At 44.9% G+C, this 27829-nt stretch overlaps 2 protein-coding genes across 3 annotated transcripts in view; both read left to right on the top strand.

Moving 5' to 3' along the window:
- The window catches only part of LOC109884232 (transcriptional-regulating factor 1), a 37965-nt gene extending 21967 nt beyond the window's left edge, over positions 1-15998 (top strand). For both annotated transcript variants that reach the window (XM_031791691.1, XM_031791692.1), the window contains one exon: positions 15964-15998. In XM_031791691.1, the coding sequence (XP_031647551.1) occupies positions 15964-15983 (20 nt within the window). In that variant the 3' untranslated portion in view covers positions 15984-15998. The remainder of the gene's footprint in view (positions 1-15963) is intronic.
- A 743-nt stretch (positions 15999-16741) lies between these two features.
- Positions 16742-19055, top strand: LOC109886746 (uncharacterized). Its single transcript, XM_020478344.2, has 2 exons — positions 16742-17325; positions 17961-19055. The coding sequence occupies exons 1-2, from the start codon at positions 17189-17191 to the stop codon at positions 18385-18387; spliced, it is 564 nt and encodes a 187-aa protein (XP_020333933.2). The 5' UTR covers positions 16742-17188; the 3' UTR covers positions 18388-19055.
- Positions 19056-27829: the final 8774 nt, after the last annotated feature.

Below are 27829 nucleotides of genomic sequence, written 5' to 3'. Positions count from 1 at the left end.
AGGTGGCCGGTTGTTGAGGGCGACGGTACAGGGGAAGAAGTTGTTCAGGTGGCAGGTTGTTGAGGGCGACGGTACAGGGGAAGACGTTGTTCAGGTGGCCGGTTGTTGAGGGCGACGGTACAGGGGAAGACGTTGTTCAGGTGGCCGGTTGTTGAGGGCGACGGTACAGGGGAAGAATCTGTTCAGGTGGCAGGTTGTTGAGGGCGACGGTACTGGGGAAGAAGCTGTTCAGGTGGCCGGTTGTTGAGGGCGACGGTACAGGGGAAGAAGCTGTTCAGGTGGCTGGTTGTTGAGGGCGACGGTACAGGGGAAGACGTTGTTCAGGTGGCCGGTTGTTGAGGGCGACGGTACTGGGGAAGAAGTTGTTCAGGTGGCCGGTTGTTGAGGGCGACGGTACAGGGGAAGAAGCTGTTCAGGTGGCCGGTTGTTGAGGGCGACGGTACTGGGGAAGAAGTTGTTCAGGTGGCTGGAGGTTTTGGTCTTACCTGCACACTTCCTTGCCCTGGGGTCATTTTGCTGGTAATTTTGTTGTAGAATTTAAGTGTTTTGCCCGAGTGAAAAACGGGTGTGATTTTTCTCATTCATATGAGTGTAGCTAATCTAAGCTAACTAACTTTATGTAAGTTAATGAGCACAAGATGGCATCTCATATAATTTTTTTTCTTCTGTTATAAATGTTTGTACATATGAACAACACTATATGACCAACACTAATGATATATAATTTGTATCTAACAGTTGCATGCTAATTGCTATCCGCTAACATTTGCTAGCTCAGCGCTAGGTAGCCTACCATTTCTTCCTGCTCGTTAGCTGCTCTTAGCTTATGTTGTTGTTGGCTAGCTGTTCATGGGTTTTTGTTACATTTAATACACAGGCCGCTACTATCATTTGTTTGTACTGTTGTACAAGCTTTTGTTCATATACGGACATCGCTTTTGTTCACTTTTGTACATCGCCTTGGTCCGTACAATTGACCTTATTTTAGCGTCCCAAAAACGTAATACTTCCAGATCAACTGTAATGTCAATACCATTGTATAGCACAATTTATCCCCTTAACAACAGAATCAATTACATGACCTAAACGCTGCCTGTTTCTGCATAATTCAAGAAGACAATGATCCGTCGGGTCTTTTTAAAAATGGCGGGTGGGGAAGCGAAACTAATGCGTGATAGTGAGAAGGAGAGATGTTGTGTGGTAAAATTGCTTTTTCTCACTCGATCTGTCCAACTTATCACCTTATCGCCTCTAAAATAAATAAAACACTATAAAGAGTTTATATAATGTGTCATTACATACAGTGGGGAGAACAAGTATTTGATACACTGCGGATTTTGCAGGTTTTCCTACTTACAAAGCATGTAGAGGTCTGTAATTTTTATCATAGGTACACATCAACTGTGAGAGACAGAATCTAAAACAAAAATCCAGAAAATCGCATTGTAGGATTTTTAAGTAATTAATTTGCATTTTATTGCATGATAATTGTATTTGATCACCTCCCAACCAGTACGATTTCCGGCTCTCACAGACCTGTTAGTTTTTATTTAAGAAGCCCTCCTGTTCTCCACTCATTACCTGTGTTAACTGCACCTGTTTGAACTCGTTACCTGTATAAAAGACACCTGTCCACACACTCAATCAAACAGACTCCAACCTCTCCACAATGGCCAAGACCTTAAAGCTGTGTAAGGACATCAGGGTTAAAATTGTAGACCTGCACAAGGCTGGGATGGGCTACAGGACAATAGGCAAGCAGCTTGGTGAGAAGGCAACAACTTTTGGCACAATTATTAGAAAATGGAAGATGTTCAAGATGACGGTCAACCACCCTCGGTCTGGGGCCCCATGCAAGATCTCACCTCATGGGGCATCAATGATCATGAATCAGAACTACAAGGCAGGACCTGGTCAATGACCTGAAGAGAGTTGGGACCACAGTCTCAAAGAAAACCATTAGTAACACACTACGCCGTTGAGCAAGGTCCCCCTGCTCAAGCCAGCGCATGTCCAGGCCCGTCTGAAGTTTGCCAATGACCATCTGGATGATCCAGAGGAGGAATGGGAGAATGTCATGTGGTCTGATGAGACAAAAATAGAGCTTTTTGGTCTAAACTCCACTCGTCGTATTTGCAGGACGAAGAAGGATGAGTACAACCCCAAGAACACCATCCCAACCGTGAAGCATGGAGATGGAAACATCATTCTTTGGGGATGCTTTTCTGCAAAGGGGACAGGACGAATGCACCGTATTGAGGGGAGGATGGATGGGACCATGTTTCGCGAGATCTTGGCCAACAACCTCCTTCCCTCAGTAAGAGCATTGAAGATGGGTCGTGGCTGGGTCTTCCAGCATGACAACGACACGAAACACACAGCCAGGGCAACTAAGGAGTGGCTCCGTAAGAAGCATCTCAATGTCCTGGAGTGGCCTAGCCAGTCTCCAGGCCTGAACCCAATAGAAAATCTTTGGAGGGAGCTGAAAGTCCGTATTGCCCAGCGACAGCCCCGAAACCTGAAGGATCTGGAGAAGGTCTGTATGGAGGAGTGGGCCAAAATCCCTGCTGCAGTGTGTGCAAACCTGGTCAAGAACTACAGGAAACATATGATCTCTGTATTTGCAAACAAAAGGTTTCTGTACCAAATATTAAGTTCTGCTTTTCTGATGTATCAAATACTTATGTCATGCAATAAAATGCAAATGAATTACTTAAAATTCATACAATTTGATTTTCTGGATTTTTGTTTTAGATTACGTCTCTCGCAGTCGAAGTGTACCTATGATAGAAATTACAGCCCTCTACATGCTTTGTAAGTAGGAAAACCTGCAAAATGTATCTAATACTTGTTCTCCCCACTGTATATTTATTTATATTCTCCCCGTACCACTTTGAAGCTTTGTGTCGAATTTGAATCGGGTTTTTAGGGCGGTGCTAAAGTGATCTTAGAAGTAAACAGCGGCTGTGAGAATGATGATCGCATGCAATGATGACGAAACAAATGACTAGGTATCCCCCCCTTACTGTCCATTTCTTGTTTTTAAAAGATGAGAGAAGTGCTACACCTGGTGGAGAGAGATTGTAAGACAGAAATAGTAGCTTTATGTGTGCTGTACGCTACGACATGACACGTCCCGATGTAACGGAGGGTCCGTTTTCTCAACTTTTCTCCAATGCTATAGAGCCATTACCATATCGATCAACGCTTGAATAGAAACATAGTTCACACCCCCGATTTTGAAGTCAACACAGTCGCTACAGTCCCATTAGTTTTCTTTGTAGCCTCGTTTGAATGTTGTACTTGCGCACATTTGTACGGATTGGGGTGAGGTTACGTTATATTGAGTGTTTTTGCACACCATCATCTTTAGTGATAAACTAGCTAACAGCTAACTAACCCAGTTCAAACCCTGATGCATCATACTTGGGCTCCCGAGTGGCGCAGTGGTCTAAGGCACTGCATCACAGTGCTAGAGGCATCATTACAGACCCTGGTTCTATTCCAGGCTGTTTCACAACCGGCCGTGATTGGGAGTCCCATAAGGCGGCGCACAATTGGCCCATCGTCGTCCGGGTTATTGTAAATAAGAAATTGTTCTTAACTGACTTGCCTAGTTAAATAAAAAGGTTAAATTAAAATAAATAAATATGCTATACATACACACCTAGTAAGACATATATATTTTTGCAAAGGCAATTAGCTAGTAGATTCTTCTAGAGATTGTTGAATTGACTTGTACCATTTACACAACATTTATTTTTTTGTGGCATTTTCCCTGACACACACGTATCTCCCAGCACAATGTGTCTGTGCGATGTCATCACCTGGTCTAGAGGGGCTGCTATAGGCCCTGTAGTTCCATTAATCACCTGGTGTAGAGGGGCTGCTATAGGCCCTGTAGTTCCATTAATCACCTGGTCTAGAGTGGCTGCTATAGGCCCTGTGGTTCCATTAATCACCTGGTCTAGAGTGGCTGCTATAGGCCCTGTAGTTCCATTAATCACCTGGTCTAGAGTGGCTGCTATAGGCCCTGTAGTTCCATTAATCACCTGGTCTAGAGGGGCTGCTATAGGCCCTGTAGTTCCATTAATCACCTGGTCTAGAGTGGCTGCTATAGGCCCTGTAGTTCCATTAATCACCTGGTCTAGAGTGGCTGCTATAGGCCCTGTAGTTCCATTAATCACCTGGTCTAGAGGGGCTGCTATAGGCCCTGTAGTTCCATTAATCACCTGGTCTAGAGGGGCTGCTATAGGCCCTGTAGTTCCATTAATCACCTGGTCTAGAGGGGCTGCTATAGGCCCTGTGGTTCCATTAATCGCAGATTGCTGTACTTGTTGGAACACTCATTGCCTCTGTATCAGAACTGCATTGGCTGTTTTCCAGCAATCACGAGCTAGCTATACATTCTGTTTCCTCCTCTAGTCCACATGCCCGCAGCTCTGTGCACTGACAGTATCACGTGCAGAACTTGTAGTACATCTGGTTGGATTGTAATGACCTTTGGGTAGGTGTTTGTGGGTGATACATCGAGAGCACGGATCCAAAGGCGTCTCTTTCAACCAGACGGATGGAATTCAACTCGTGTTTTCACAACAGTCCAATAAAACCAATAATCTCAGTCGTTTTACAAGATATCGATCTCTCTATCTGGGTTTTAGTAGTTTTACTGGGTTTGGTGGGTTTGGTGGGGTAAAGTTAAGATTTTATATTAATGAAACGTCCAATCTAGTATTCTGATTCCTAATTCTATGGTGACATGTACAGTATATGAATATGCATGACTTGATGCATTTGTTTACTGTGTTCTATTGGTTCTAGAATCTAGATAGGTGTGTTCTATTGGTTCTAGAATCTAGATAGGTGTGTTCTATTGGTTCTAGAATCTAGATAGGTGTGTTCTATTGGTTCTAGAATCTAGATAGGTGTGTTCTATTGGTTCTAGAATCTAGATAGGTGTGTTCTATTGGTTCTAGAATCTAGATAGGTGTGTTCTATTGGTTCTAGAATCTAGATAGGTGTGTTCTATTGGTTTTAGAATCTAGATAGATGTGTTCTATTGGTTCTAGAATCTAGATAGGCATGTTCTATTGGTTCTAGAATCTAGATAGATGTGTTCTATTGATTCTAGATGCACGGGGGAGAGTGCTTGCAGAGGGTGAGAGAGACATTTGGAGAGGAGTTAATGTGGACCTGATGAGCAATGACTAGGATGGCCTACAAATCGGCAAACCAATGTGGTTCGTCAAGCCCCCCTACTTCCGGAGTGAGGTGCTCCCTGCCCTTAGTCAAGAACCCCAGAACCCGCTTGGAGAGGGATTATAGCTACTTAGCGAGTCACACCACATGGACCATGTCTGTGGAGTTTTCATTAAGACAACCTATATCCCATGGACCCCTCAAACCTCAACTGTATAGCACCCGCAATGGAGGCTCGCCCGGGACTAAGCTGGAGGACTCCTGTCAGTACAGCGCTCGATTTCTTTGTTGCTCTCTGCGTTTTTAATACGCTTGTTCATATTCCTGCCTATGAGGTATATCCCCCGCCCCAGTGGACCCATGTAAACAGGTTAACACCACATTCCAAATGCAGAGATGAATGAATGTTTTTTCAAAATAATTGATCAGAGTATTGGGCAGGAGTCATCCAGCTTTGCCCCGGGGCGAGCCTTCCACTACTTTAGTTTCAGGCCTAAATGCTGTTATCTGTTTTCGCTTCCACTACTGAAATGAATTGTCATCCTTCAAGAAGTGTATTTGTGTGTTTTAGTCGAGGAACTAAGAGTTGTTTTAGTAATGTCACGAGGGGCTGGAAAAACCTCGATAGTGGCGATTGAATTGTATTTTTTTGAAAAAAATGAAGAAAACCTGATGTGTGATTATAATGCAAATTATTAAAAGTAATTTAGTCATGAATTCATTAAATAATGAATTGTGTTTTTAATATACCAGTGACAGACACTAAGGCAAGCTAGCATTGCCTAGCATTAGTATTCAGTGGGGTGAATAAGCGTGTAACCTTGAGTTAGCGCATGGCCATTTACTGACGTTTATGGTAAAGATGTGGGCCATTTACTGGCATTTATGGAAAAGATGCGGGCCATTTACTGGCGTGCATGGAAAAGATATGGGCCATTTACTGAAGTTTATGGAAAAGATGTGGGCCATTTGGTGACATTTATGGAAAAGATGTGGGCCATTTACTGACGTTTATGGTAAAGCTGTGATTTACTGACATTTATGGAAAAGATGTGGGCCATTTACTGACGTTTATGGTAAAGATGTGGGCCATTTAATGACATTTATGGAAAAGATGTGGGCCATTTACTGACGTTTATGGTACAGATGTGGGCCATTTACTGACGTTTATGGTAAAGATGTGGGCGGTAATGACTTGAAACACTTGACCCGCTCCACTACAGCCCTGTTGATGTTCCATGACCTCTGACCTCTCACCCATATCTCCACTCATCAACATGTTCCAAGACCTCTGAGCTCTCACCCATATCTCCACTCATCAACATGTTCCATGACCTCTGACCTCTCACCCATATCTCCACTCATCAACATGTTCCATGACTTCTATGCTGATTCTTCACACAGACTGTCAGCTAAACATAGACCCACTGTCATTAACTTACTTCCACTGTATAATACAGTACTGTAGTCTAAACCCACTATACAGTACTGTAGTCTAAACCCACTATCCAGTACTGTAGTCTAGACCCATTTTACAGTACTGTAGTCTAAACCCACTATACAGTACTGTAGTCTAAACCCACTATACAGTACTGTAGTCTAGACCCACTTTACAGTACTGTAGTCTAAACCCACTATCCAGTACTGTAGTCTAGACCCATTTTACAGTACTGTAGTCTAAACCCACTATACAGTACTGTAGTCTAAACCCACTATACAGTACTGTAGTCTAAACCCACTATACAGTACTGTAGTCTAGACCCACTTTACAGTACTGTAGTCTAAACCCACTATACAGTACTGTAGTCTAAACCCACTATCCATTACTGTAGTCTAAACCCACTATACAGTACTGTAGTCTAAACCCACTATACAGTACTGTAGTCTAGACCCACTATCCATTACTGTAGTCTAAACCCACTATCCATTACTGTAGTCTAAACCCACTATAGAGTACTGTAGTCTAAACCCACTATACAGTACTGTAGTCTAAACCCACTATACAGTACTGTAGTCTAGTCCCACCCTACATTACTGTAGTCTAAACCCACTGTACAGTACTGTAGTCTAGACCCACTATCCATTACTGTAGTCTAGTCCCACGATACAGTACTGTAGTCTAGACCCACTATACAGTACTGTAGTCTAGACCCACTATACAGTACTGTAGTCTAAACCCACTATACAGTGCTGTAGTCTAGACCCACTATCCATTACTGTAGTCTAAACCCACTATACAGTACTGTAGTCTAAACCCACTATACAGTACTGTAGTCTAAACCCACTATACAGTACTGTAGTCTAAACCCACTATACAGTACTGTAGTCTAAACCCACTGTACAGTACTGTAGTCTAGACCCACTATCCAGTACTGTAGTCTAGACCCACCCTACAGTACTGTAGTCTAGACCCACTATACAGTACTATAGTCTAAACCCACTATACAGTACTGTAGTCTAAACCCACTATACAGTACTATAGTCTAAACCCACTGTACAGTACTGTAGTCTAGACCCACTATCCAGTACTGTAGTCTAGACCCACCCTACAGTACTGTAGTCTAGACCCACTATACAGTACTGTAGTCTAAACCCACCCTACAGTACTGTAGTCTAGACCCACTATACAGTACTGTAGTCTAGACCCACTATCCAGTACTGTAGTCTAGACCCACCCTACAGTACTGTAGTCTAGACCCGCTATGCAGCACTGTAGTCTAAACCCACTATACAGTGCTGTAGTCTAGACCCACTATACAGTACTGTAGTCTAGACCCACTATACAGTACTGTAGTCTAGACCCACTATACAGTACTGTAGTCTAAACTCACTGTCCATTACTGTAGTCTAAACCCACTATACAGTACTGTCGTCTAAACCCACCCTACAGTACTGTAGTCTAAACCCACCCTACAGTACTGTAGTCTAGACCCACTATCCAGTACTGTATTCTAAACCCACTATCCATTACTGTATTCTAAACCCACTATCCATTACTGTATTCTAAACCCACTATACAGTACTGTAGTCTAAAACCACTATACAGTACTGTAGTCTAGACCCACTATCCAGTACTGTAGTCTAAACCCACTATACAGTACTGTAGCCTAAACCCACTATCCATTACTGTATTCTAAACCCACTATACAGTACTGTAGTCTAAACCCACTATCCAGTACTGTAGTCTAAACCCACTATACAGTACTGTAGTCTAAACCCACTATCCATTAGTGTATTCTAAACCCACTATACAGTACTTTAGTCTAAACCCACTATACAGTACTGTAGTCTAGACCCACTATACAGTACTGTAGTCTAGACCCACTATACATTACTGTAGTCTAGACCCACCCTACAGTACTGTAGTCTAGACCCACTATACAGTACTGTAGTCTAGACCCACCCTACAGCACTGTAGTCTAGACCCACCCTACAGTACTGTAGTCTAAAACCCACTATACAGTACTGTAGTCTAAACCCACTATACAGTACTGTAGTCTAAACCCACTATACAGTACTGTAGTCTAAACCCACTATCCAGTACTGTAGTCTAAACCCACTATACAGTACTGTAGTCTAAACCCACTATACAGTACTGTAGTCTAAACCCACTATACAGTACTGTAGTCTAAACCCACTATACAGTACTGTAGTCTAGACCCACTATACAGTACTGTAGTCTAAACCCACTATACAGTACTGTAGTCTAAACCCACTATACAGTTCTGTAGTCTAAACCCACTATCCAGTACTGTAGTCTAGACCCACTATCCAGTACTGTAGTCTAAACCCACTATACATTACTGTAGTCTAAACCCACTATACAGTACTGTAGTCTAACTCACTGTACAGTACTGTAGTCTAAACCCACTATCCAGTACTGTAGTCTAGACCCACCCTACAGTACTGTAGTCTAGACCCACTATACAGTACTGTAGTCTAAACCCACCCTACAGTACTGTAGTCTAGACCCACTATACAGTACTGTAGTCTAGACCCACTATCCAGTACTGTAGTCTAGACCCACCCTACAGTACTGTAGTCTAGACCCACTATGCAGCACTGTAGTCTAAACCCACTATACAGTGCTGTAGTCTAAACCCACCCTACAGTACTGTAGTCTAGACCCACTATACAGTACTGTAGTCTAGACCCACTATACAGTACTGTAGTCTAGACCCACTATACAGTACTGTAGTCTAAAACTCACTGTCCATTACTGTAGTCTAAACCCACTATACAGTACTGTCGTCTAAACCCACCCTACAGTACTGTATTCTAAACCCACTATCCATTACTGTATTCTAACCCACTATCCATTACTGTATTCTAAACCCACTATACAGTACTGTAGTCTAAACCCACTATACAGTACTGTAGTCTAGACCCACTATCCAGTACTGTAGTCTAAACCCACTATACAGTACTGTAGCCTAAACCCACTATCCATTACTGTATTCTAAACCCACTATACAGTACTGTAGTCTAAACCCACTATCCAGTACTGTAGTCTAAACCCACTATCCAGTACTGTAGTCTAAACCCACTATACAGTACTGTATTCTAAACCCACTATACAGTACTGTAGTCTAAACCCACTATAGAGTACTGTAGTCTAGACCCACTATACAGTACTGTAGTCTAGACCCACTATACATTACTGTAGTCTAGACCCACCCTACAGTACTGTAGTCTAGACCCACTATACAGTACTGTAGTCTAGACCCACCCTACAGCACTGTAGTCTAGACCCACCCTACAGTACTGTAGTCTAAACCCACTATACAGTACTGTAGTCTAAACCCACTATACAGTACTGTAGTCTAAACCCACTATACAGTACTGTAGTCTAAACCCACTATCCAGTACTGTAGTCTAAACCCACTATACAGTACTGTAGTCTAAACCCACTCTACAGTACTGTAGTCTAAACCCACTATACAGTACTGTAGTCTAAACCCACTATACAGTACTGTAGTCTAGACCCACTATACAGTACTGTAGTCTAAACCCACTATACAGTACTGTAGTCTAAACCCACTATACAGTTCTGTAGTCTAAACCCACTATACAGTACTGTAGTCTAGACCCACTATCCAGTACTGTAGTCTAGACCCACTATCCAGTACTGTAGTCTAAACCCACTATACATTACTGTAGTCTAGACCCACCCTACAGTACTGTAGTCTAGACCCACTATACAGTACTGTAGTCTAGACCCACCCTACAGTACTGTAGTCTAGACCCACCCTACAGTACTGTAGTCTAAACCCACTATCCAGTACTGTAGTCTAAACCCACTATACAGTACTGTAGTCTAAACCCACTATACAGTACTGTAGTCTAACCCACTATACAGTACTGTAGTCTAAACCCACTATACAGTACTGTAGTCTAAACCCACTATACAGTACTGTAGTCTAACCCACTATACAGTACTGTAGTCTAAACCCACTGTACAGTACTGTAGTCTAAACCCACTATCCAGTACTGTAGTCTAGACCCACCCTACAGTACTGTAGTCTAGACCCACTATACAGTACTGTAGTCTAAACCCACCCTACAGTACTGTAGTCTAGACCCACTATACAGTACTGTAGTCTAGACCCACTATCCAGTACTGTAGTCTAGACCCACCCTACAGTACTGTAGTCTAGACCCACTATGCAGCACTGTAGTCTAAACCCACTATACAGTGCTGTAGTCTAAACCCACCCTACAGTACTGTAGTCTAGACCCACTATACAGTACTGTAGTCTAGACCCACTATACAGTACTGTAGTCTAGACCCACTATACAGTACTGTAGTCTAAACTCACTGTCCATTACTGTAGTCTAAACCCACTATACAGTACTGTCGTCTAAACCCACCCTACAGTACTGTATTCTAAACCCACTATCCATTACTGTATTCTAAACCCACTATCCATTACTGTATTCTAAACCCACTATACAGTACTGTAGTCTAAACCCACTATACAGTACTGTAGTCTAGACCCACTATCCAGTACTGTAGTCTAAACCCACTATACAGTACTGTAGCCTAAACCCACTATCCATTACTGTATTCTAAACCCACTATACAGTACTGTAGTCTAAACCCACTATCCAGTACTGTAGTCTAAACCCACTATACAGTACTGTAGTCTAAACCCACTATCCATTACTGTATTCTAAACCCACTATACAGTACTGTAGTCTAAACCCACTATAGAGTACTGTAGTCTAGACCCACTATACAGTACTGTAGTCTAGACCCACTATACATTACTGTAGTCTAGACCCACCCTACAGTACTGTAGTCTAGACCCACTATACAGTACTGTAGTCTAGACCCACCCTACAGCACTGTAGTCTAGACCCACCCTACAGTACTGTAGTCTAAACCCACTATACAGTACTGTAGTCTAAACCCACTATACAGTACTGTAGTCTAAACCCACTATACAGTACTGTAGTCTAAACCCACTATCCAGTACTGTAGTCTAAACCCACTATACAGTACTGTAGTCTAAACCCACTCTACAGTACTGTAGTCTAAACCCACTATACAGTACTGTAGTCTAAACCCACTATACAGTACTGTAGTCTAGACCCACTATACAGTACTGTAGTCTAAACCCACTATACAGTACTGTAGTCTAAACCCACTATACAGTTCTGTAGTCTAAACCCACTATACAGTACTGTAGTCTAGACCCACTATCCAGTACTGTAGTCTAGACCCACTATCCAGTACTGTAGTCTAAACCCACTATACATTACTGTAGTCTAGACCCACCCTACAGTACTGTAGTCTAGACCCACTATACAGTACTGTAGTCTAGACCCACCCTACAGTACTGTAGTCTAGACCCACCCTACAGTACTGTAGTCTAAACCCACTATCCAGTACTGTAGTCTAAACCCACTATACAGTACTGTAGTCTAAACCCACTATACAGTACTGTAGTCTAACCCACTATACAGTACTGTAGTCTAAACCCACTATACAGTACTGTAGTCTAAACCCACTATACAGTACTGTAGTCTAAACCCACTATACAGTACTGTAGTCTAAACCCACTATACAGTACTGTAGTCTAAACCCACTATACAGTACTGTAGTCTAAACCCACTATACAGTACTGTAGTCTAAACCCACTGTACAGTACTGTAGTCTAGACCCACTATCCAGTACTGTAGTCTAGACCCACCCTACAGTACTGTAGTCTAGACCCACTATACAGTACTATAGTCTAAACCCACTATACAGTACTGTAGTCTAAACCCACTATACAGTACTATAGTCTAAACCCACTGTACAGTACTGTAGTCTAGACCCACTATCCAGTACTGTAGTCTAGACCCACCCTACAGTACTGTAGTCTAGACCCACTATACAGTACTGTAGTCTAAACCCACCCTACAGTACTGTAGTCTAGACCCACTATACAGTACTGTAGTCTAGACCCACTATCCAGTACTGTAGTCTAGACCCACCCTACAGTACTGTAGTCTAGACCCACTATACAGTGCTGTAGTCTAAACCCACCCTACAGTACTGTAGTCTAGACCCACTATACAGTACTGTAGTCTAGACCCACTATACAGTACTGTAGTCTAGACCCACTATACAGTACTGTAGTCTAAACTCACTGTCCATTACTGTAGTCTAAACCCACTATACAGTACTGTCGTCTAAACCCACCCTACAGTACTGTAGTCTAAACCCACCCTACAGTACTGTAGTCTAGACCCACTATCCAGTACTGTATTCTAAACCCACTATCCATTACTGTATTCTAAACCCACTATCCATTACTGTATTCTAAACCCACTATACAGTACTGTAGTCTAAACCCACTATACAGTACTGTAGTCTAGACCCACTATCCAGTACTGTAGTCTAAACCCACTATACAGTACTGTAGCCTAAACCCACTATCCATTACTGTATTCTAAACCCACTATACAGTACTGTAGTCTAAACCCACTATCCAGTACTGTAGTCTAAACCCACTATACAGTACTGTAGTCTAAACCCACTATCCATTACTGTATTCTAAACCCACTATACAGTACTGTAGTCTAAACCCACTATACAGTACTGTAGTCTAGACCCACTATACAGTACTGTAGTCTAGACCCACTATACATTACTGTAGTCTAGACCCACCCTACAGTACTGTAGTCTAGACCCACTATACAGTACTGTAGTCTAGACCCACCCTACAGCACTGTAGTCTAGACCCACCCTACAGTACTGTAGTCTAAACCCACTATACAGTACTGTAGTCTAAACCCACTATACAGTACTGTAGTCTAAACCCACTATACAGTACTGTAGTCTAGACCCACTATCCAGTACTGTAGTCTAAACCCACTATACAGTACTGTAGTCTAAACCCACTATACAGTACTGTAGTCTAAACCCACTATACAGTACTGTAGTCTAGACCCACTATCCAGTACTGTAGTCTAAACCCACTATACATTACTGTAGTCTAGACCCACCCTACAGTACTGTAGTCTAGACCCACTATACAGTACTGTAGTCTAGACCCACCCTACAGTACTGTAGTCTAGACCCACCCTACAGTACTGTAGTCTAAACCCACTATCCAGTACTGTAGTCTAGACCCACTATCCAGTACTGTAGTCTAGACCCACCCTACAGTACTGTAGTCTAGACCCACTATGCAGCGCTGTAGTCTAAACCCACTATACAGTGCTGTAGTCTAAACCCACCCTACAGTACTGTAGTCTAGACCCACTATACAGTACTGTAGTCTAGACCCACTATACAGTACTGTAGTCTAGACCCACTATACAGTACCGTAGTCTAAACTCACTGTCCATTACTGTAGTCTAAACCCACTATACAGTACTGTTGTCTAAACCCACCCTACAGTACTGTAGTCTAAACCCACCCTACAGTACTGTAGTCTAGACCCACTATCCAGTACTGTATTCTAAACCCACTATCCATTACTGTATTCTAAACCCACTATCCATTACTGTATTCTAAACCCACTATACAGTACTGTAGTCTAGACCCACTATCCAGTACTGTAGTCTAAACCCACTATACAGTACTGTAGCCTAAACCCACTATCCATTACTGTATTCTAAACCCACTATACAGTACTGTAGTCTAAACCCACTATCCAGTACTGTAGTCTAAACCCACTATACAGTACTGTAGTCTAAACCCACTATACAGTACTGTAGTCTAGACCCACTATACAGTACTGTAGTCTAAACCCACTATACAGTACTGTAGTCTAGACCCACCCTACAGTACTGTAGTCTAGACCCACTATACAGTACTGTAGTCTAGACCCACCCTACAGCACTGTAGTCTAGACCCACCCTACAGTACTGTAGTCTAAACCCACTATACAGTACTGTAGTCTAAACCCACTATACAGTACTGTAGTCTAAACCCACTATACAGTACTGTAGTCTAAACCCACTATACAGTACTGTAGTCTAAACCCACTATCCAGTACTGTAGTCTAAACCCACTATACAGTACTGTAGTCTAAACCCACTATACAGTACTGTAGTCTAAACCCACTATACAGTACTGTAGTCTAAACCCACTATACAGTACTGTAGTCTAGACCCACTATACAGTACTGTAGTCTAAACCCACTATACAGTACTGTAGTCTAAACCCACTATACAGTACTGTAGTCTAAACCCACTATACAGTACTGTAGTCTAAACCCACTATACAGTACTGTAGATTAATCCACTATACAGTACTGTAGTCTAAACCCACTATACAGTACTGTAGTCTAAACCCACTATACAGTACTGTAGTCTAAACCCACTATACAGTGCTGTAGTCTAAACCCACTATACAGTACTGTAGTCTAAACCCACTATACAGTACTGTAGTCTAAACCCACTATACAGTACTGTAGTCTAACCCACTATACAGTACTGTAGTCTAAACCCACTATACAGTACTGTAGTCTAAACCCACTATACAGTACTGTAGTCTAAACCCACTATACAGTACTGTAGTCTAGACCCACTATACCGTACTGTAGTCTAAACCCACTATACAGTACTGTAGTCTAGACCCACTATACAGTACTGTAGTCTAAACCCACTATACAGTACTGTAGTCTAAACCCACTATACAGTACTGTTAGTCTAAACCCACTATACAGTGCTGTAGTCTAAAACCCACTATACAGTACTGTAGTCTAAACCCACTATACAGTACCTTTACCTCAGTACCAGATCAAACTCTCGTTAGCTGGACAGGGAGGTTCCTTGTCTATTAGACGCTATTAGTCATTAGACTAATTAGGCTATTAGTAGACAGCTGTGTGTGTGTGTGTGTGTGTGTGTGTGTGTGTGTGTGTGTGTGTGTGTGTGTCAGTCAGTATTTCAGGTAAACCACACGACCTAACCCGCAGCACACATCACACAAACCACACTGCTATTAGTACTGTAGTACTGTTATTAAATGGGAAACCTTTGTACTTAACATATTCTCTCTCTCTCTCCTCTGTCTCTCTGTCTCTCTCTCTCTCTCTCTCTCTCTCTCTCTCTCTCCTCTCTCTCTCTGTCTCTCTCTCTCTGTCTCTGTCTCTCTCCTTCCCTCTCTCTCTCTCTCTCTCTCTCTCTCTCTCTCTCTCTCTCTCTCTCTCTCTCTCTCTCTCTCTCTCTCTCTCTCTCTCTCTCTCTCTCTCTCTCTCTCTCTCTCTCTCTCTCTCTCTCTCTCTCTCTCTCTCTCTCTCTCTCTGTCTCTCTCTACTCTAGGTAGTGATGTGTGCTATTAATACTGTCATTAAACTGAAACCTTTGTACCTACCTCTCTCTCTCTCTCTTCTTCTTCTCTTTCTCCTCTCTCTCTCTGTCATCTCTCTCTCTCTCTCTTTCTGCCTGTCTGTCTGTCTCTCTAATCTCTCTCTCTCTGTCTCTCTGTCTCTCTTCTTTCTGTCTCTCTCTTTCTTTTCTGTCTCTCTGCTCTCTTTCTTTCTCTCTCTTCTCTCTCTCTCTTTCTTTCTCTCTTTTTTCCTCTCTTCTTCTCTGCTCTTTCTTCTGGCTTCTTCTCTCTCTCGCTCTCTCTCTCTCTTTCTTTCTGTCTCTCTCTGTTCTGTCTGCTCTCTGTCTTCTTTCTTTCTTTCTGTCTCTCTTTCTGTCTGTCTGTCTGTTCTCTTTCTGTCGGTCTCTCTCTCGCTCTCTCTCTTTCTTTCTCTCTCTTTCTTTCTCTCTCCTCTCTCCTCGCTCTCTCTCTCTCTCTTTCTTCGTCTCTCTCTGTCTGTCTGTCTCTCTTTCTTTCTGTCTCTCTCTTTCTTTCTGGTTCTGCTCTCTCTCTTCTCTCTCTCGTTCTTTCTCTTCTCTTCTCTCTCTCTTTCTCTTCTGTCTCTCTCTCTGTCTCTCTCTCGTCTCTCTCGTCTGTGTCTGTCTCTCTCCCTCTCTCTCTCTGTCTCCTGTCTCTTGCCCCCCATCTCACAGAGGTCCGGAGGCCATACTTAAATTATTATATATTATATATGTATCGGAGTTAGGGATAGTTCTCTATCAAAAACTTCATTGCTTTTGGAATCTTCTCTTCTCCCTGACTGTCTAGCTTTCATTTTGATGACGGTTAGCAAGCTGGACAAACTGAACATAGTAGAAATGTATCATTTCTACACGGTTTCCATTTGACACATCTCTCATCAACTCTGATTCGCTGGCTCTTCTGATTCGCTGTCCCTTCTGATTCGCTGGCTCTTCTGATTCGCTGGGTTTTCTGATTCGCTGGGTTTTCTGATTCGCTGGGTTTTCTGATTCGCTGGCTCTTCTGATTCCCTGGCTCTTCTGATTCGCTGGGTTTTTCTGATTCGCTGGCTCTCCTGATTCGCTGGCTCTTCTGATTCCCTGGCTCTTCTGATTCGCTGGCTCTTCTGATTCGCTGGTTCTTCTGATTCGCTGGCTCTTCTGATTCGCTGGCTCTTCTGATTCGCTGGCTCATGTTCTATTGAGGCTCAAAGTCAGAATGTCTCCTTCTAGAGAGAATAAAATTCTATGGTACTCCAATATCCTTTTACAGGTGGTGTCCCTCCCTAAACTGATGGAAGTAGTGGTTCCAGCCCCGTCATTGGCTACCAGCTTCCCCTGTAAGCAGTGTGGAAAGTGAGTTTGACCAATGAGACTGAAGAATCAACATCAATGTACATCTCATCTTTACACAAGTCAGCAGGCACAACTTTGAACTCTCTAATCCATCTCTCCATCTCTCCATCTCTCCATCTCCCCATCTCTCCATCTATCCATCTATCCATCTCTCCATCTCTCCATCTATCCATCTATCCATCTCTCCATCTCTCCATCTCTCCATCTCTCCATCTCTTTTTCTTTCTTGCACCCTCTTTTTTCCTTCTCTCTATCCCCCCCCCTCTCTCTCTCTCTTCTCTCTCCAATCTCTCTTCTCTCCTCTCTCTCTCTTCTCTCTCCAATCTCTCTTCTCTCCTCTCTCTCTCTTCTCTCTCCAATCTCTTCTCTCCTCTCTCTCTCTTCTCTCTCCAATCTCTCTTCTCTCTCCCTCTCTCTTCTCTCGCCACTCTCTCCCTCTCTCATCTCTCTTCTTCTCTCTCTCTCTTTCTTCTCTCTCCCTCTCTCTTTCTCCCTCTCTCTTCTCTCTTCTTCTCTCTCTCTCCCTCTCTCCTCTCCCTCTCTCTTCTCTCTATCTCCCTCTCTCTGCTCTTTCTCTCCATCCTCTCTCTCTCTCTCTCCCTCCCTCTTTCTCTCCCCTTTCTCTCTCTCCATAGGATGTTCTACAAGATAAAGAGTCGTAACGCCCATATGAAGATCCATCGGCAGCAGCAGGACGACTGGAGACACCCAGGCCTCGGCCTCAACCCAGCCCAGAACCTCACCTCCAACCTGGGCACCAATTTACCCCATTGCCAGGCTTCAGGTCGGGCCTACCTCCCAGGCCCCATCAACAACAACAGCATTCACCATATTGGTGGTGCTCACACCATCATCAGCGACATCAGCGTTCCGAACACCAATACCGTAACCAATAGCAACAGTGTCACTGTCAATGACTCCACCTCTAATCAGAGGGGACCTGCTCCCCTCCTCTCTCTCCACCACTCGTGGGACTCGTTTCAGGTGAACTCTGACCCTGCGGCGGTATTCTTCTGTGACCCGGAAGTGAAAGCTGTGCTCGGAGTCATGGGGGAGGTGTGAAAGGTCAAATCTTGTGGAATTAGTATCAGAGATACTGTATATAATGATGAGATGGTCTTGTCTCTGCCCTAACAATGGGAGTCATTGTCGCGAAGACAGAAAGGCAGGCGAGAGGAGGCGAGATCAGATGGGAATATTCTAGCCAATGAGAGGGCAGATACGATCAGGTGGGAATATTCTAGCCAATGAGAGGGCAGATACAACTGTGAACAATAGACACAACTCCAACATAAAAGGTTTTCTTAAAGTTGCCGAGATGTCTCGTGCATCCACTTTTATATCAGTACCTTCGTAACAACCTAAACATGAACAAAACTTCTATTCGATCAAATAAGCCTTACTTAACAAATTAACAACACTATCTCATAAACCTTGATACAAAAAAATCCCCATTTTGGTCTGCTTATCGCTATATTCTCTCTGTCAGATTTTGACGGGAGTGGAGCCTCTCACTTCGCCTCTTCCTCTCTGGTAGTATTCTAGAATCAGAACAGACAGACATAATTCACTTCCTTTCTCTACTGCTTGGTTTTGGTACGGTCAAAGACGTAAATAAAGAGTTTTTGTACATTTGTACAGTTTTTGTATTTGTATTTAAATACTTTGAGTTGCTTTGCGTTTCATAAAAATAAAAAATAAATAAAAATAAATATATATATATATATAAATGTGTGTTTTTGTATCTTACTCCATTTCCCTCACACACACACATGAACACACTCAACCGTCAGAGGGTAGATATTGACATAGACAGACTAATGTTGACAAGGGGGTGCACATTCTGTCTCTACTGCTCTCTAAGTGGCTATGGACCTCGACGATGTTGTGTAAGTTTCAGTTGATGGTTAACTGTAGGCGAGTACCCAAATGGCTCCCTATCTCCTACGTACTACATCACTTCTGACCAGGGCCCATAGGAAAATAGGGTGTGATTTGAGACCAGGCGTGTGTTTGTGTCTCTAGACTCTTTTCTGTAGCCAGGTTGCCAGGTGCTGGGGTCAACTGTGACGTCACAGGGTTCTAGAATGAAGAGGGTTCTGGGAAGGAATATAGGGAGGCGATGAGTGTTCTAGAAGAGTTTTAGTCGTAAACAACAAAAATGAACAATCATCATAGTCACTCAGCGTACAGACTCCGCTTAATAAGCCAATCAATACCCACCTGGGCAGATAGTCAGGCCTATCAGCATAGAGTAATCCCTCCTATCAACCCCAAGACCCACCCCATTCCAACTCGATAAGAGAGTAAGGTGACTCTAAAGCCAGTCTGGTGACTCTAAAGCCAGTCTTGTGACTCTAAAGCCAGTCTGGTGACTCTAAAGCCAGTCTTGTGACTCTAAAGCCAGTCTGGTGACTCTAAAGCCAGTCTTGTGACTCTAAAGCCAGTCTTGTGACTCTAAAGCCAGTCTGGTGACTCTAAAGCCAGTCTGGTGACTCTAAAGCCAGTCTGGTGACTCTAAAGCCAGTCTGGTGACTCTAAAGCCAGTCTGGTGACTCTAAAGCCAGTCTGGTGACTCTAAAGCCAGTCTGATGACTCTAAAGCCAGTCTGATGACTCTAAAGCCAGTCTGGTGACTCTAAAGCCAGTCTGGTGACTCTAAAGCCAGTCTTGTGACTCTAAAGCCAGTCGGGTGACTCTAAAGCCAGTCGGGTGACTCTAAAGCCAGTCGGGTGACTCTAAAGCCAGTCTTGTGACTCTAAAGCCAGTCTTGTGACTCTAAAGCCAGTCTGGTGACTCTAAAGCCAGTCTGGTGACTCTAAAGCCAGTCTGGTGACTCTAAAGCCAGTCTTGTGACTCTAAAGCCAGTCTGGTGACTCTAAAGCCAGTCTGGTGACTCTAAAGCCAGTCTGGTGACTCTAAAGCCAGTCTGGTGACTCTAAAGCCAGTCTGATGACTCTAAAGCCAGTCTTGTGACTCTAAAGCCAGTCTTGTGACTCTAAAGCCAGTCGGGTGACTCTAAAGCCAGTCTTGTGACTCTAAAGCCAGTCTTGTGACTCTAAAGCCAGTCGGGTGACTCTAAAGCCAGTCTTGTGACTCTAAAGCCAGTCGGGTGACTCTAAAGCCAGTCTTGTGACTCTAAAGCCAGTCGGGTGACTCTAAAGCCAGTCGGGTGACTCTAAAGCCAGTCGGGTGACTCTAAAGCCAGTCTGGTGACTCTAAAGCCAGTCTGGTGACTCTAAAGCCAGTCTGGTGACTCTAAAGCCAGTCTTGTGACTCTAAAGCCAGTCGGGTGACTCTAAAGCCAGTCGGGTGACTCTAAAGCCAGTCGGGTGACTCTAAAGCCAGTCTTGTGACTCTAAAGCCAGTCGGGTGACTCTAAAGCCAGTCTGATGACTCTAAAGCCAGTCTGGTGACTCTAAAGCCAGTCTTGTGACTCTAAAGCCAGTCTGGTGACTCTAAAGCCAGTCGGGTGACTCTAAAGCCAGTCTTGTGACTCTAAAGCCAGTCTTGTGACTCTAAAGCCAGTCTTGTGACTCTAAAGCCAGTCTGTTAGTTATTGTCAGTCGTCATAGTTGTTATAGTCAGATGTTATGGTTAGTTGTCATAGTTAGTTGTTATAGTCAGTTGTTATAGTCTGTTGTTATGGTCAGTTGTTATAGTCAGTTGTTATAGTCAGTTGTTATCGTCGGTTGTTTTGGTTAGTTGTTTTGGTTAGTTGTTTTGGTTAGTTGTTTTGGTTAGTTGTTTTGGTTAGTTGTTTTGGTTAGTTGTTATGGTTAGTTATTATGGTTAGTTGTTATGACCAGTTTATGGTTAGTTGTTATGATCAGATTATGGTATGATTTGGGCAACGTAAAACTGATCCTAGATCTGAGCCTAGCAGGTGGTAACAGGTACACACAGGTGTGGAATTCCGCAGGTGTGCCAGCTAACACAACAGAGATGCCAACTAACACAACAGAGATGCCAACTAACACAACAGAGATGCCAACTAACACAACAGAGATGCCAACTAACACAACAGAGATGCCAACCTAATGCTAGATGTATTATATAAGTGTATTATATTAGTGTCATTAACAACTGTTTAAGACTGTTATTATGGAAATACTATTACTTACCGTAGCCAGGTGATTACAGGTAGGCTATATACAGGTAGGCTATATACAGGTAGGCTATAGACAGGTAGGCTATATACAGGTAGGCTATATACAGGTAGGCTATATACAGGTAGGCTATATACAGGTAGGCTATATACAGGTAGACTATATACAGGTAGGCTGAATACAGGTAGACTATAAACAGGTAGGCTATATACAGGTAGACTAGCCATAGAGATGGATACAGGTAGACTAGCCATAGAGATGTATACAGGTAGGCTAGCCATAGAGATGGCTACAGGTAGGCTAGCCATAGAGATGGCTACAGGTAGGCTAGCCATAGAGATGGATACAGGTAGGCTAGCCATAGAGATGGATACAGGTAGGCTATATACAGGTAGACTATATACAGGTAGACTATATACAGGTAGGCTACATACAGGTAGGCTATATACAGGTAGACTAGCCATAGAGATGAATACAGGTAGACTAGCCATAGAGATGGATACAGGTAGGCTAGCCATAGAGATGGATACAGGTAGGCCATATACAGGTAGGCTATATACAGGTAGACCATATACAGGTAGGCTTGCCATAGAGATGGATACAGGTAGGCTAGCCATAGAGATGGATACAGGTAGGCCTTATACAGGTAGGCTATATACAGGTAGGCTATATACAGGTAGGCTAGCCATAGAGATGTATACAGGTAGGCTAGCCATAGAGATGGATACAGGTAGGCTAGCCATAGAGATGAATACAGGTAGGCTAGCCATAGAGATGGATACAGGTAGGCTAGCCATAGAGATGGATACAGGTAGGCTAAATACAGGTAGGCGAGCCATAGAGATGGATACGGGTAGGCTAGCCATAGAGATGTATACAGGTAGGCTATATACAGGTAGGCTAGCCATAGAGATGGATACAGGTAGACTAGCCATAGAGATGGATACACGTAGGCTAGCCATAGAGATGGATACAGGTAGGCTAGCCATAGAGATGGATACAGGTAGGCTAGCCATAGAGATGGATACAGGTAGGCTAGCCATAGAGATGGATACAGGTAGGCTAGCCATAGAGATGGATACAGGTAGACTAGCCATAGAGATGGATACAGGTAGGCTAGCCATAGAGATGGATACAGGTAGGCTAGCCGTAGAGATGGATACAGGTAGGCTAAATACAGGTAGGCGAGCCATAGAGATGGATACAGGTAGGCTAGCCATAGAGATGTATATAGGTAGGCTATATACAGGTAGGCTAGCCATAGAGATGGATACAGGTAGGCTATATACAGGTAGGCTAGCCATAGAGATGGATACAGGTAGGCTATATACAGGTAGGCTAGCCATAGAGATGGATACAGGTAGGCTATATACAGGTAGGCTAGCCATAGAGATGGATACAGGTAGGCTAAATACAGGTAGGCGAGCCATAGAGATGGATACAGGTAGGCTATATACAGGTAGGCTAGCCATAGAGATGGATACAGGTAGGCTATATACAGGTAGGCTAGCCATAGAGACCTAACCTAACCCACAGTGATGCCAACCTAACCCACAGCGATGCCAACCTAACCCTCAGTGATACCAACCTAACCCACAGTGATGCCAACCTAACCCACAGTGATGCCAACCTAACCCACAGCGATGCCAACCTAACCCGCAGTGATGCCAACCTAACCCACAGTGATGCCAACCTAACCCACAGCGATGCCAACCTAACCCACATTGATGACAACCTAACCCGCAGCGATGCCAACCTAACCCACAGTGATGCCAACCTAAGCAACATAGATGCCAACCTAACACACAGTGATGCCAACCTACCCCACAGTGATGCCAACCTAACCCACATTGATGCCAACCTAACCCACAGTGATGCCAACCTAACCCACAGTGATGCCAACCTAACCCACAGTGATGCCAACCTAAGCAACATAGATGCCAACCTAACCCACAGTGATGCCAACCTAGCCCACAGTGATGCCAACCTAACCCACAATGATGCCAACTGCTACGTGTAATGGCAAGGTAGGTTTAATTTGGTTTGTATTATCAATTGTTTACGAAGTCATGCAAACCTGATGTTAGATAATGTACTGTGGATAATCTATGATTATGATGTTGAATAATGTTCAGTGGTCACTGTTGTAAGCCTAGCAGCCTCGTCAAGAGGTTCTGAACTCTTGGTCTAACGGCTAAAGGGAGGAGAGGAGAGGAGAGGAGAGGAGGGGAGAGGAGAGGAGAGGAGGTGAGGAGGTGAGGGGAGAGGTGAGGAGAGGAGGGGAGAGGAGGGGAGAGGAGAGGAGGGGAGAGGTGAGGAGAGGAGAGGAGAGGAGGGGAGGGGAGGGGAGAGGAGGGGAGGGGAGAGAAGAGGTCTAACAGCTAAAGGATGTTGGGTTGATAGTCGGTGGACCCGGGTTCGAGGTTGGTTGATAGTCGGTTGACCCGGGTTCGAGGTGTTCTGAACTCTTGGTCTAAAGGATGTTGGGTTGATAGTCGGTGGACCCGGGTTTGAGGTTGGTTGATAGTCGGTGGACCCGGGTTCAAGGTTGGTTGATAGTCGGTGGACCCGGGTTCGAGGTTGGTTGATAGTCGGTGGACCCGGGTTCGAGGTTGGTTGATAGTCGGTGGACCCGGGTTCGAGGTTGGTTGATTGTCGGTGGACCCGGGTTCGAGGTTGGTTGATAGTCGGTGGACCCGGGTTCGAGGTTGGTTGATAGTCGGTGGACCCGGGTTCGAGGTTGGTTGATAGTCGGTGGACCTGGGTTCGAGGTTGGTTGATAGTCGGTGGACCCGGGTTCGAGGTTGGTTGATAGTCGGTGGACCCGGGTTCGAGGTTGGTTGATAGTCGGTGGACCCGGGTTCGAGGTTGGTTGATAGTCGGTGGACCCGGGTTCGAGGTTGGTGATAGTCGGTGGACCCGGGTTCGAGGTTGGTTGATAGTCGGTGGACCCGGGTTCGAGGTTGGTTGATAGTCGGTGGACTCGGGTTCGAGGTTGGTTGATAGTCGGTGGACCCGGGTTCGAGGTTGGTTGATAGTCGGTGGACCCGGGTTCGAGGTGTTCTGAACTCTTGGTCTAAAGGGTGTTGGGTTGATAGTCGGTGGACCCGGGTTCGAGGTTGGTTGATAGTCGGTGGACTCGGGTTCGAGGTTGGTTGATAGTCGGTGGACCCAGGTTCGAGGTTGGTTGATAGTCGGTGGACCCGGGTTCGAGGTTGTTTGATAGTCGTTGGACCGGGTTCGAGGTTGCTTGATAGTCAGTGGACCCGGGTTCGAGGTTGGTTGATAGTCTGTGGACCCGGGTTCGAGGTTGGTTGATAGTCGGTGGACCCGGATTCGAGGTTGGTTGATAGTCGGTGGACTCGGGTTCGAGGTTGGTTGATAGTCGGTGGACCCGGGTTCGAGGTTGGTTGATAGTCGGTGGACCCGGGTTCGAGTTGGGTTGATAGTCGGTGGACCCGGGTTCGAGGTTGGTTGATTGTCGGTGGACCCGGGTTCGAGGTTGGCACACGTTTTTCAAAACAATATTGTTCCAAGAGAATGAAATTATCCTTAACTAGTCCTTAAATGATCCTTAAATGATCCTTAACTAGTCCTTAAATGATCCTTAACTAGTCCTTAAATGATCCTTAACTAGTCCTTAAATGTAACTACGTGGACATGAACTGTGTGGTCAACAATCTGATTCAGAGAGGAGACTGTCCAAACTCACAGACCTGTACAGATAGATAAACACACTCTCCTGCACAAATAGATCATTAAGCAAACAGGGCCTTTATCTGCCTCTTTAAAACCAAGACACTGGTCTAAGGTCAGCAGGGTTTTTCTATGGGAGCCAGCTTGCCTATTATGGTTTAAGGGATCTGGGTCGAGGGTCAAGGAATGAAGAGATGAAGAGGGGGACAGACAATACAGAGTCCCAGCAGTGGAGAGGAGAGGAGAGGAGAGGTGAATGAGAGGAGAGGAGAGGAGAGGAGAGGGGAGAGGAGAGGAGAGGAGGGGTGAATGAGAGGAGAGGAGAGGGGAGAGGAGAGGAGAGGAGAGGAGAGGAGAGGAGAGAGGAGAGGAGAGGAGAGGAGAGGGGAGGGGAGAGGAGAGGAGAGGAGAGGAGAGGAGAGGAGAGGAGAGGAGAGGAGAGGAGAGGAGAGGAGAGGAGAGGAGGGGAGAGGAGAGGAGAGGAGAGGAGAGGAGAGGAGAGATGGGGTTAGGGGAGATGGGGTTAGGGGAGATGGGGTGAGGGGAGGGGAGGGGAGAGGGGAGAGGAGAGGGGAGGGGAGGGGAGAGGAGAGGAGAGGAGAGGAGAGGAGGGGAGGGGAAAGGAGAGGAGAGGAGAGGAGAGATGGGGTTAGGGGAGATGGGGTTAGGGGAGATGGGGTGAGGGGAGGGGAGGGGAGATGAGGAGAGGGGAGGGGAGATGAGGATAGGAGAAGGGAGATGAGGATAGAAGAGGGGAGATGAGGAGAGGGGAGAAGAGGAGAGGGGAGATGAGGATAGGGGAGGGGAGATGAGGAGAGGGGAGATGGGGATAGGGGAGGGGAGATGAGGGGAGGGGAAGGGCGATGAGGATAGGGGAGGGGAGATGAGGAGAGGGGAGAAGAGATGAGGATAGGGGAGAAGAGATGAGGATAGGGGAGGAGAGATGAGGAAAGGGGAGAGGAGAGGAGAGGAGAGGAGAGGAGAGGAGAGGAGAGGAGAGGAGAGGAGAGGAGAGGAGAGGAGAGGAGAGGAGAGGAGAGGAGGGAAGGGGGGAAGGGGAGGGAAGGGTAGATGGGGTTAGGGGAGATGAAGGGAGGGGAGATGAGGAGAGGGGAGGGGAGATGAGGATAGGAGAGGGGAGATGAGGATAGAAGAGGGGAGATGAGGAGAGGAGAGGGGAGATGAGGAGAGGGGAGATGAGGATAGGGGAGGGGAGATGAGGAGAGGGGAGATGGGGATAGGGGAGGGGAGATGAGGAGATGGAAGATGAGGATAGGGGAGGGAGATGAGGAGAGGGGGGGGAGATGAAGGGAGGGGAGGGGAGATGAGGAGAGGGTAGGGGAGATGAGGATAGGGAGGGGAGAGGAGAAGAGGGGAGGAGAGATGAGGAGAGGGGAGGGCAGATGAAGGGAAGGGAAGGGCGATGAGGAGAGGGGAGAAGAGATGAGGATAGGGGAGGGGGAGATGAGGATAGGGGAGATAAGGAGAGGGGAGGGGAGATGAGGATAGGGGAGGGAGGAGAGGGGAAGGGAAGGGAGGGGAGGGGAAGGGAGGGAGGAGAGGGGAAGGGAGATGAGGGGAGTGAGGGAGGAGAGGGGAAGGGAGATGAGGGGAGGGAGGGAGGAGAGGGGAGGGGAGATGAGGGGAAGGGGGGGAGGGGGAGGGGAAGGGGAGGGGAAGGGATGGAGGGAGGAGAGGGGAAGGGAGGGGAGGGGAAGGGAGGGAGGAGAGGGGAAGGGAGGGGAGATGAGGGGAGGGAGGAGAGGGGAAGGGAAGGGAGGGGAGGGAGGGGGAGGGAGGTGTAGTGTCTGATTAAACTAATCAGGTAAATGTAATTAACTAGAGAGTCGGGCACCACGAAAGAATGTTTATAGAGCTGTTATCTTCCGAATAAACTCTTAAAACTTCTTAGGGCTGCAATCTCGTTAATGGATTGATATGACAACAGCCAGTGAAAGTGCAGGGCGCCAAATTCAAAACAACAGAAATCTCATAATTAACATTCCTCAAACATACATGTATCTTATAGCGTTTTAAAGGTGATCTTGTTGTTAATCCCACCACAGTGTCCGATTTCAAATAGGCTTTATGGCGAAAGCACCACAAACAATTATGTTAGGTCAGAGCCAAGCAACAGAAAAATACAGCCATTTTTTCCAGCCAAAGAGAGGAGTCACAAAAAGCGCAAATAGAGATAAAATTCATCAATAACCTTTGATGATCTTCATCAGATGACACTCACAGGACTTCATGTTACACAATACATGTATATTTTGTTTGATAAAGTTCATATTTATATTAAAAAATCTCAGTATACATTCGCTCGTTACGTTCACTAGTTCCAAAAACATCCAGTGATTTTGCAGAGACATCATTTTACAGAAATACTCATCATAAATGTTGATCAATACAATTGTTAGACATGGAAATATAGATATACCTCTTCTTAATTCAACCGCTGTGTCAGATTTAAAAAGAACATTACGGAAAAAGCAAACCATGCAATAATCTGAGACGGCGCTCAGAAAATAAATACAATTATCAGCCATGTTGGAGTCAACAGAAATCAGAAATCACATTATAACTATTCCCTTACCTTTGACGATCTTCATCAGAATGCACTCCCAGGAATCCTAGTTTCACATAAATGCTTGATTTGTTCGATAATGTCCATTATTTATGCCCAAGTAGCTACTTTTG

This window comes from Oncorhynchus kisutch, linkage group LG16, assembly GCF_002021735.2.
Source record: "Oncorhynchus kisutch isolate 150728-3 linkage group LG16, Okis_V2, whole genome shotgun sequence".
Classification (NCBI taxonomy): Eukaryota; Metazoa; Chordata; class Actinopteri; order Salmoniformes; family Salmonidae; genus Oncorhynchus; species Oncorhynchus kisutch.
The sequence above is the reverse complement of the archived record's forward strand: the minus strand, read 5'-3'. Positions and strand labels throughout refer to the sequence as shown.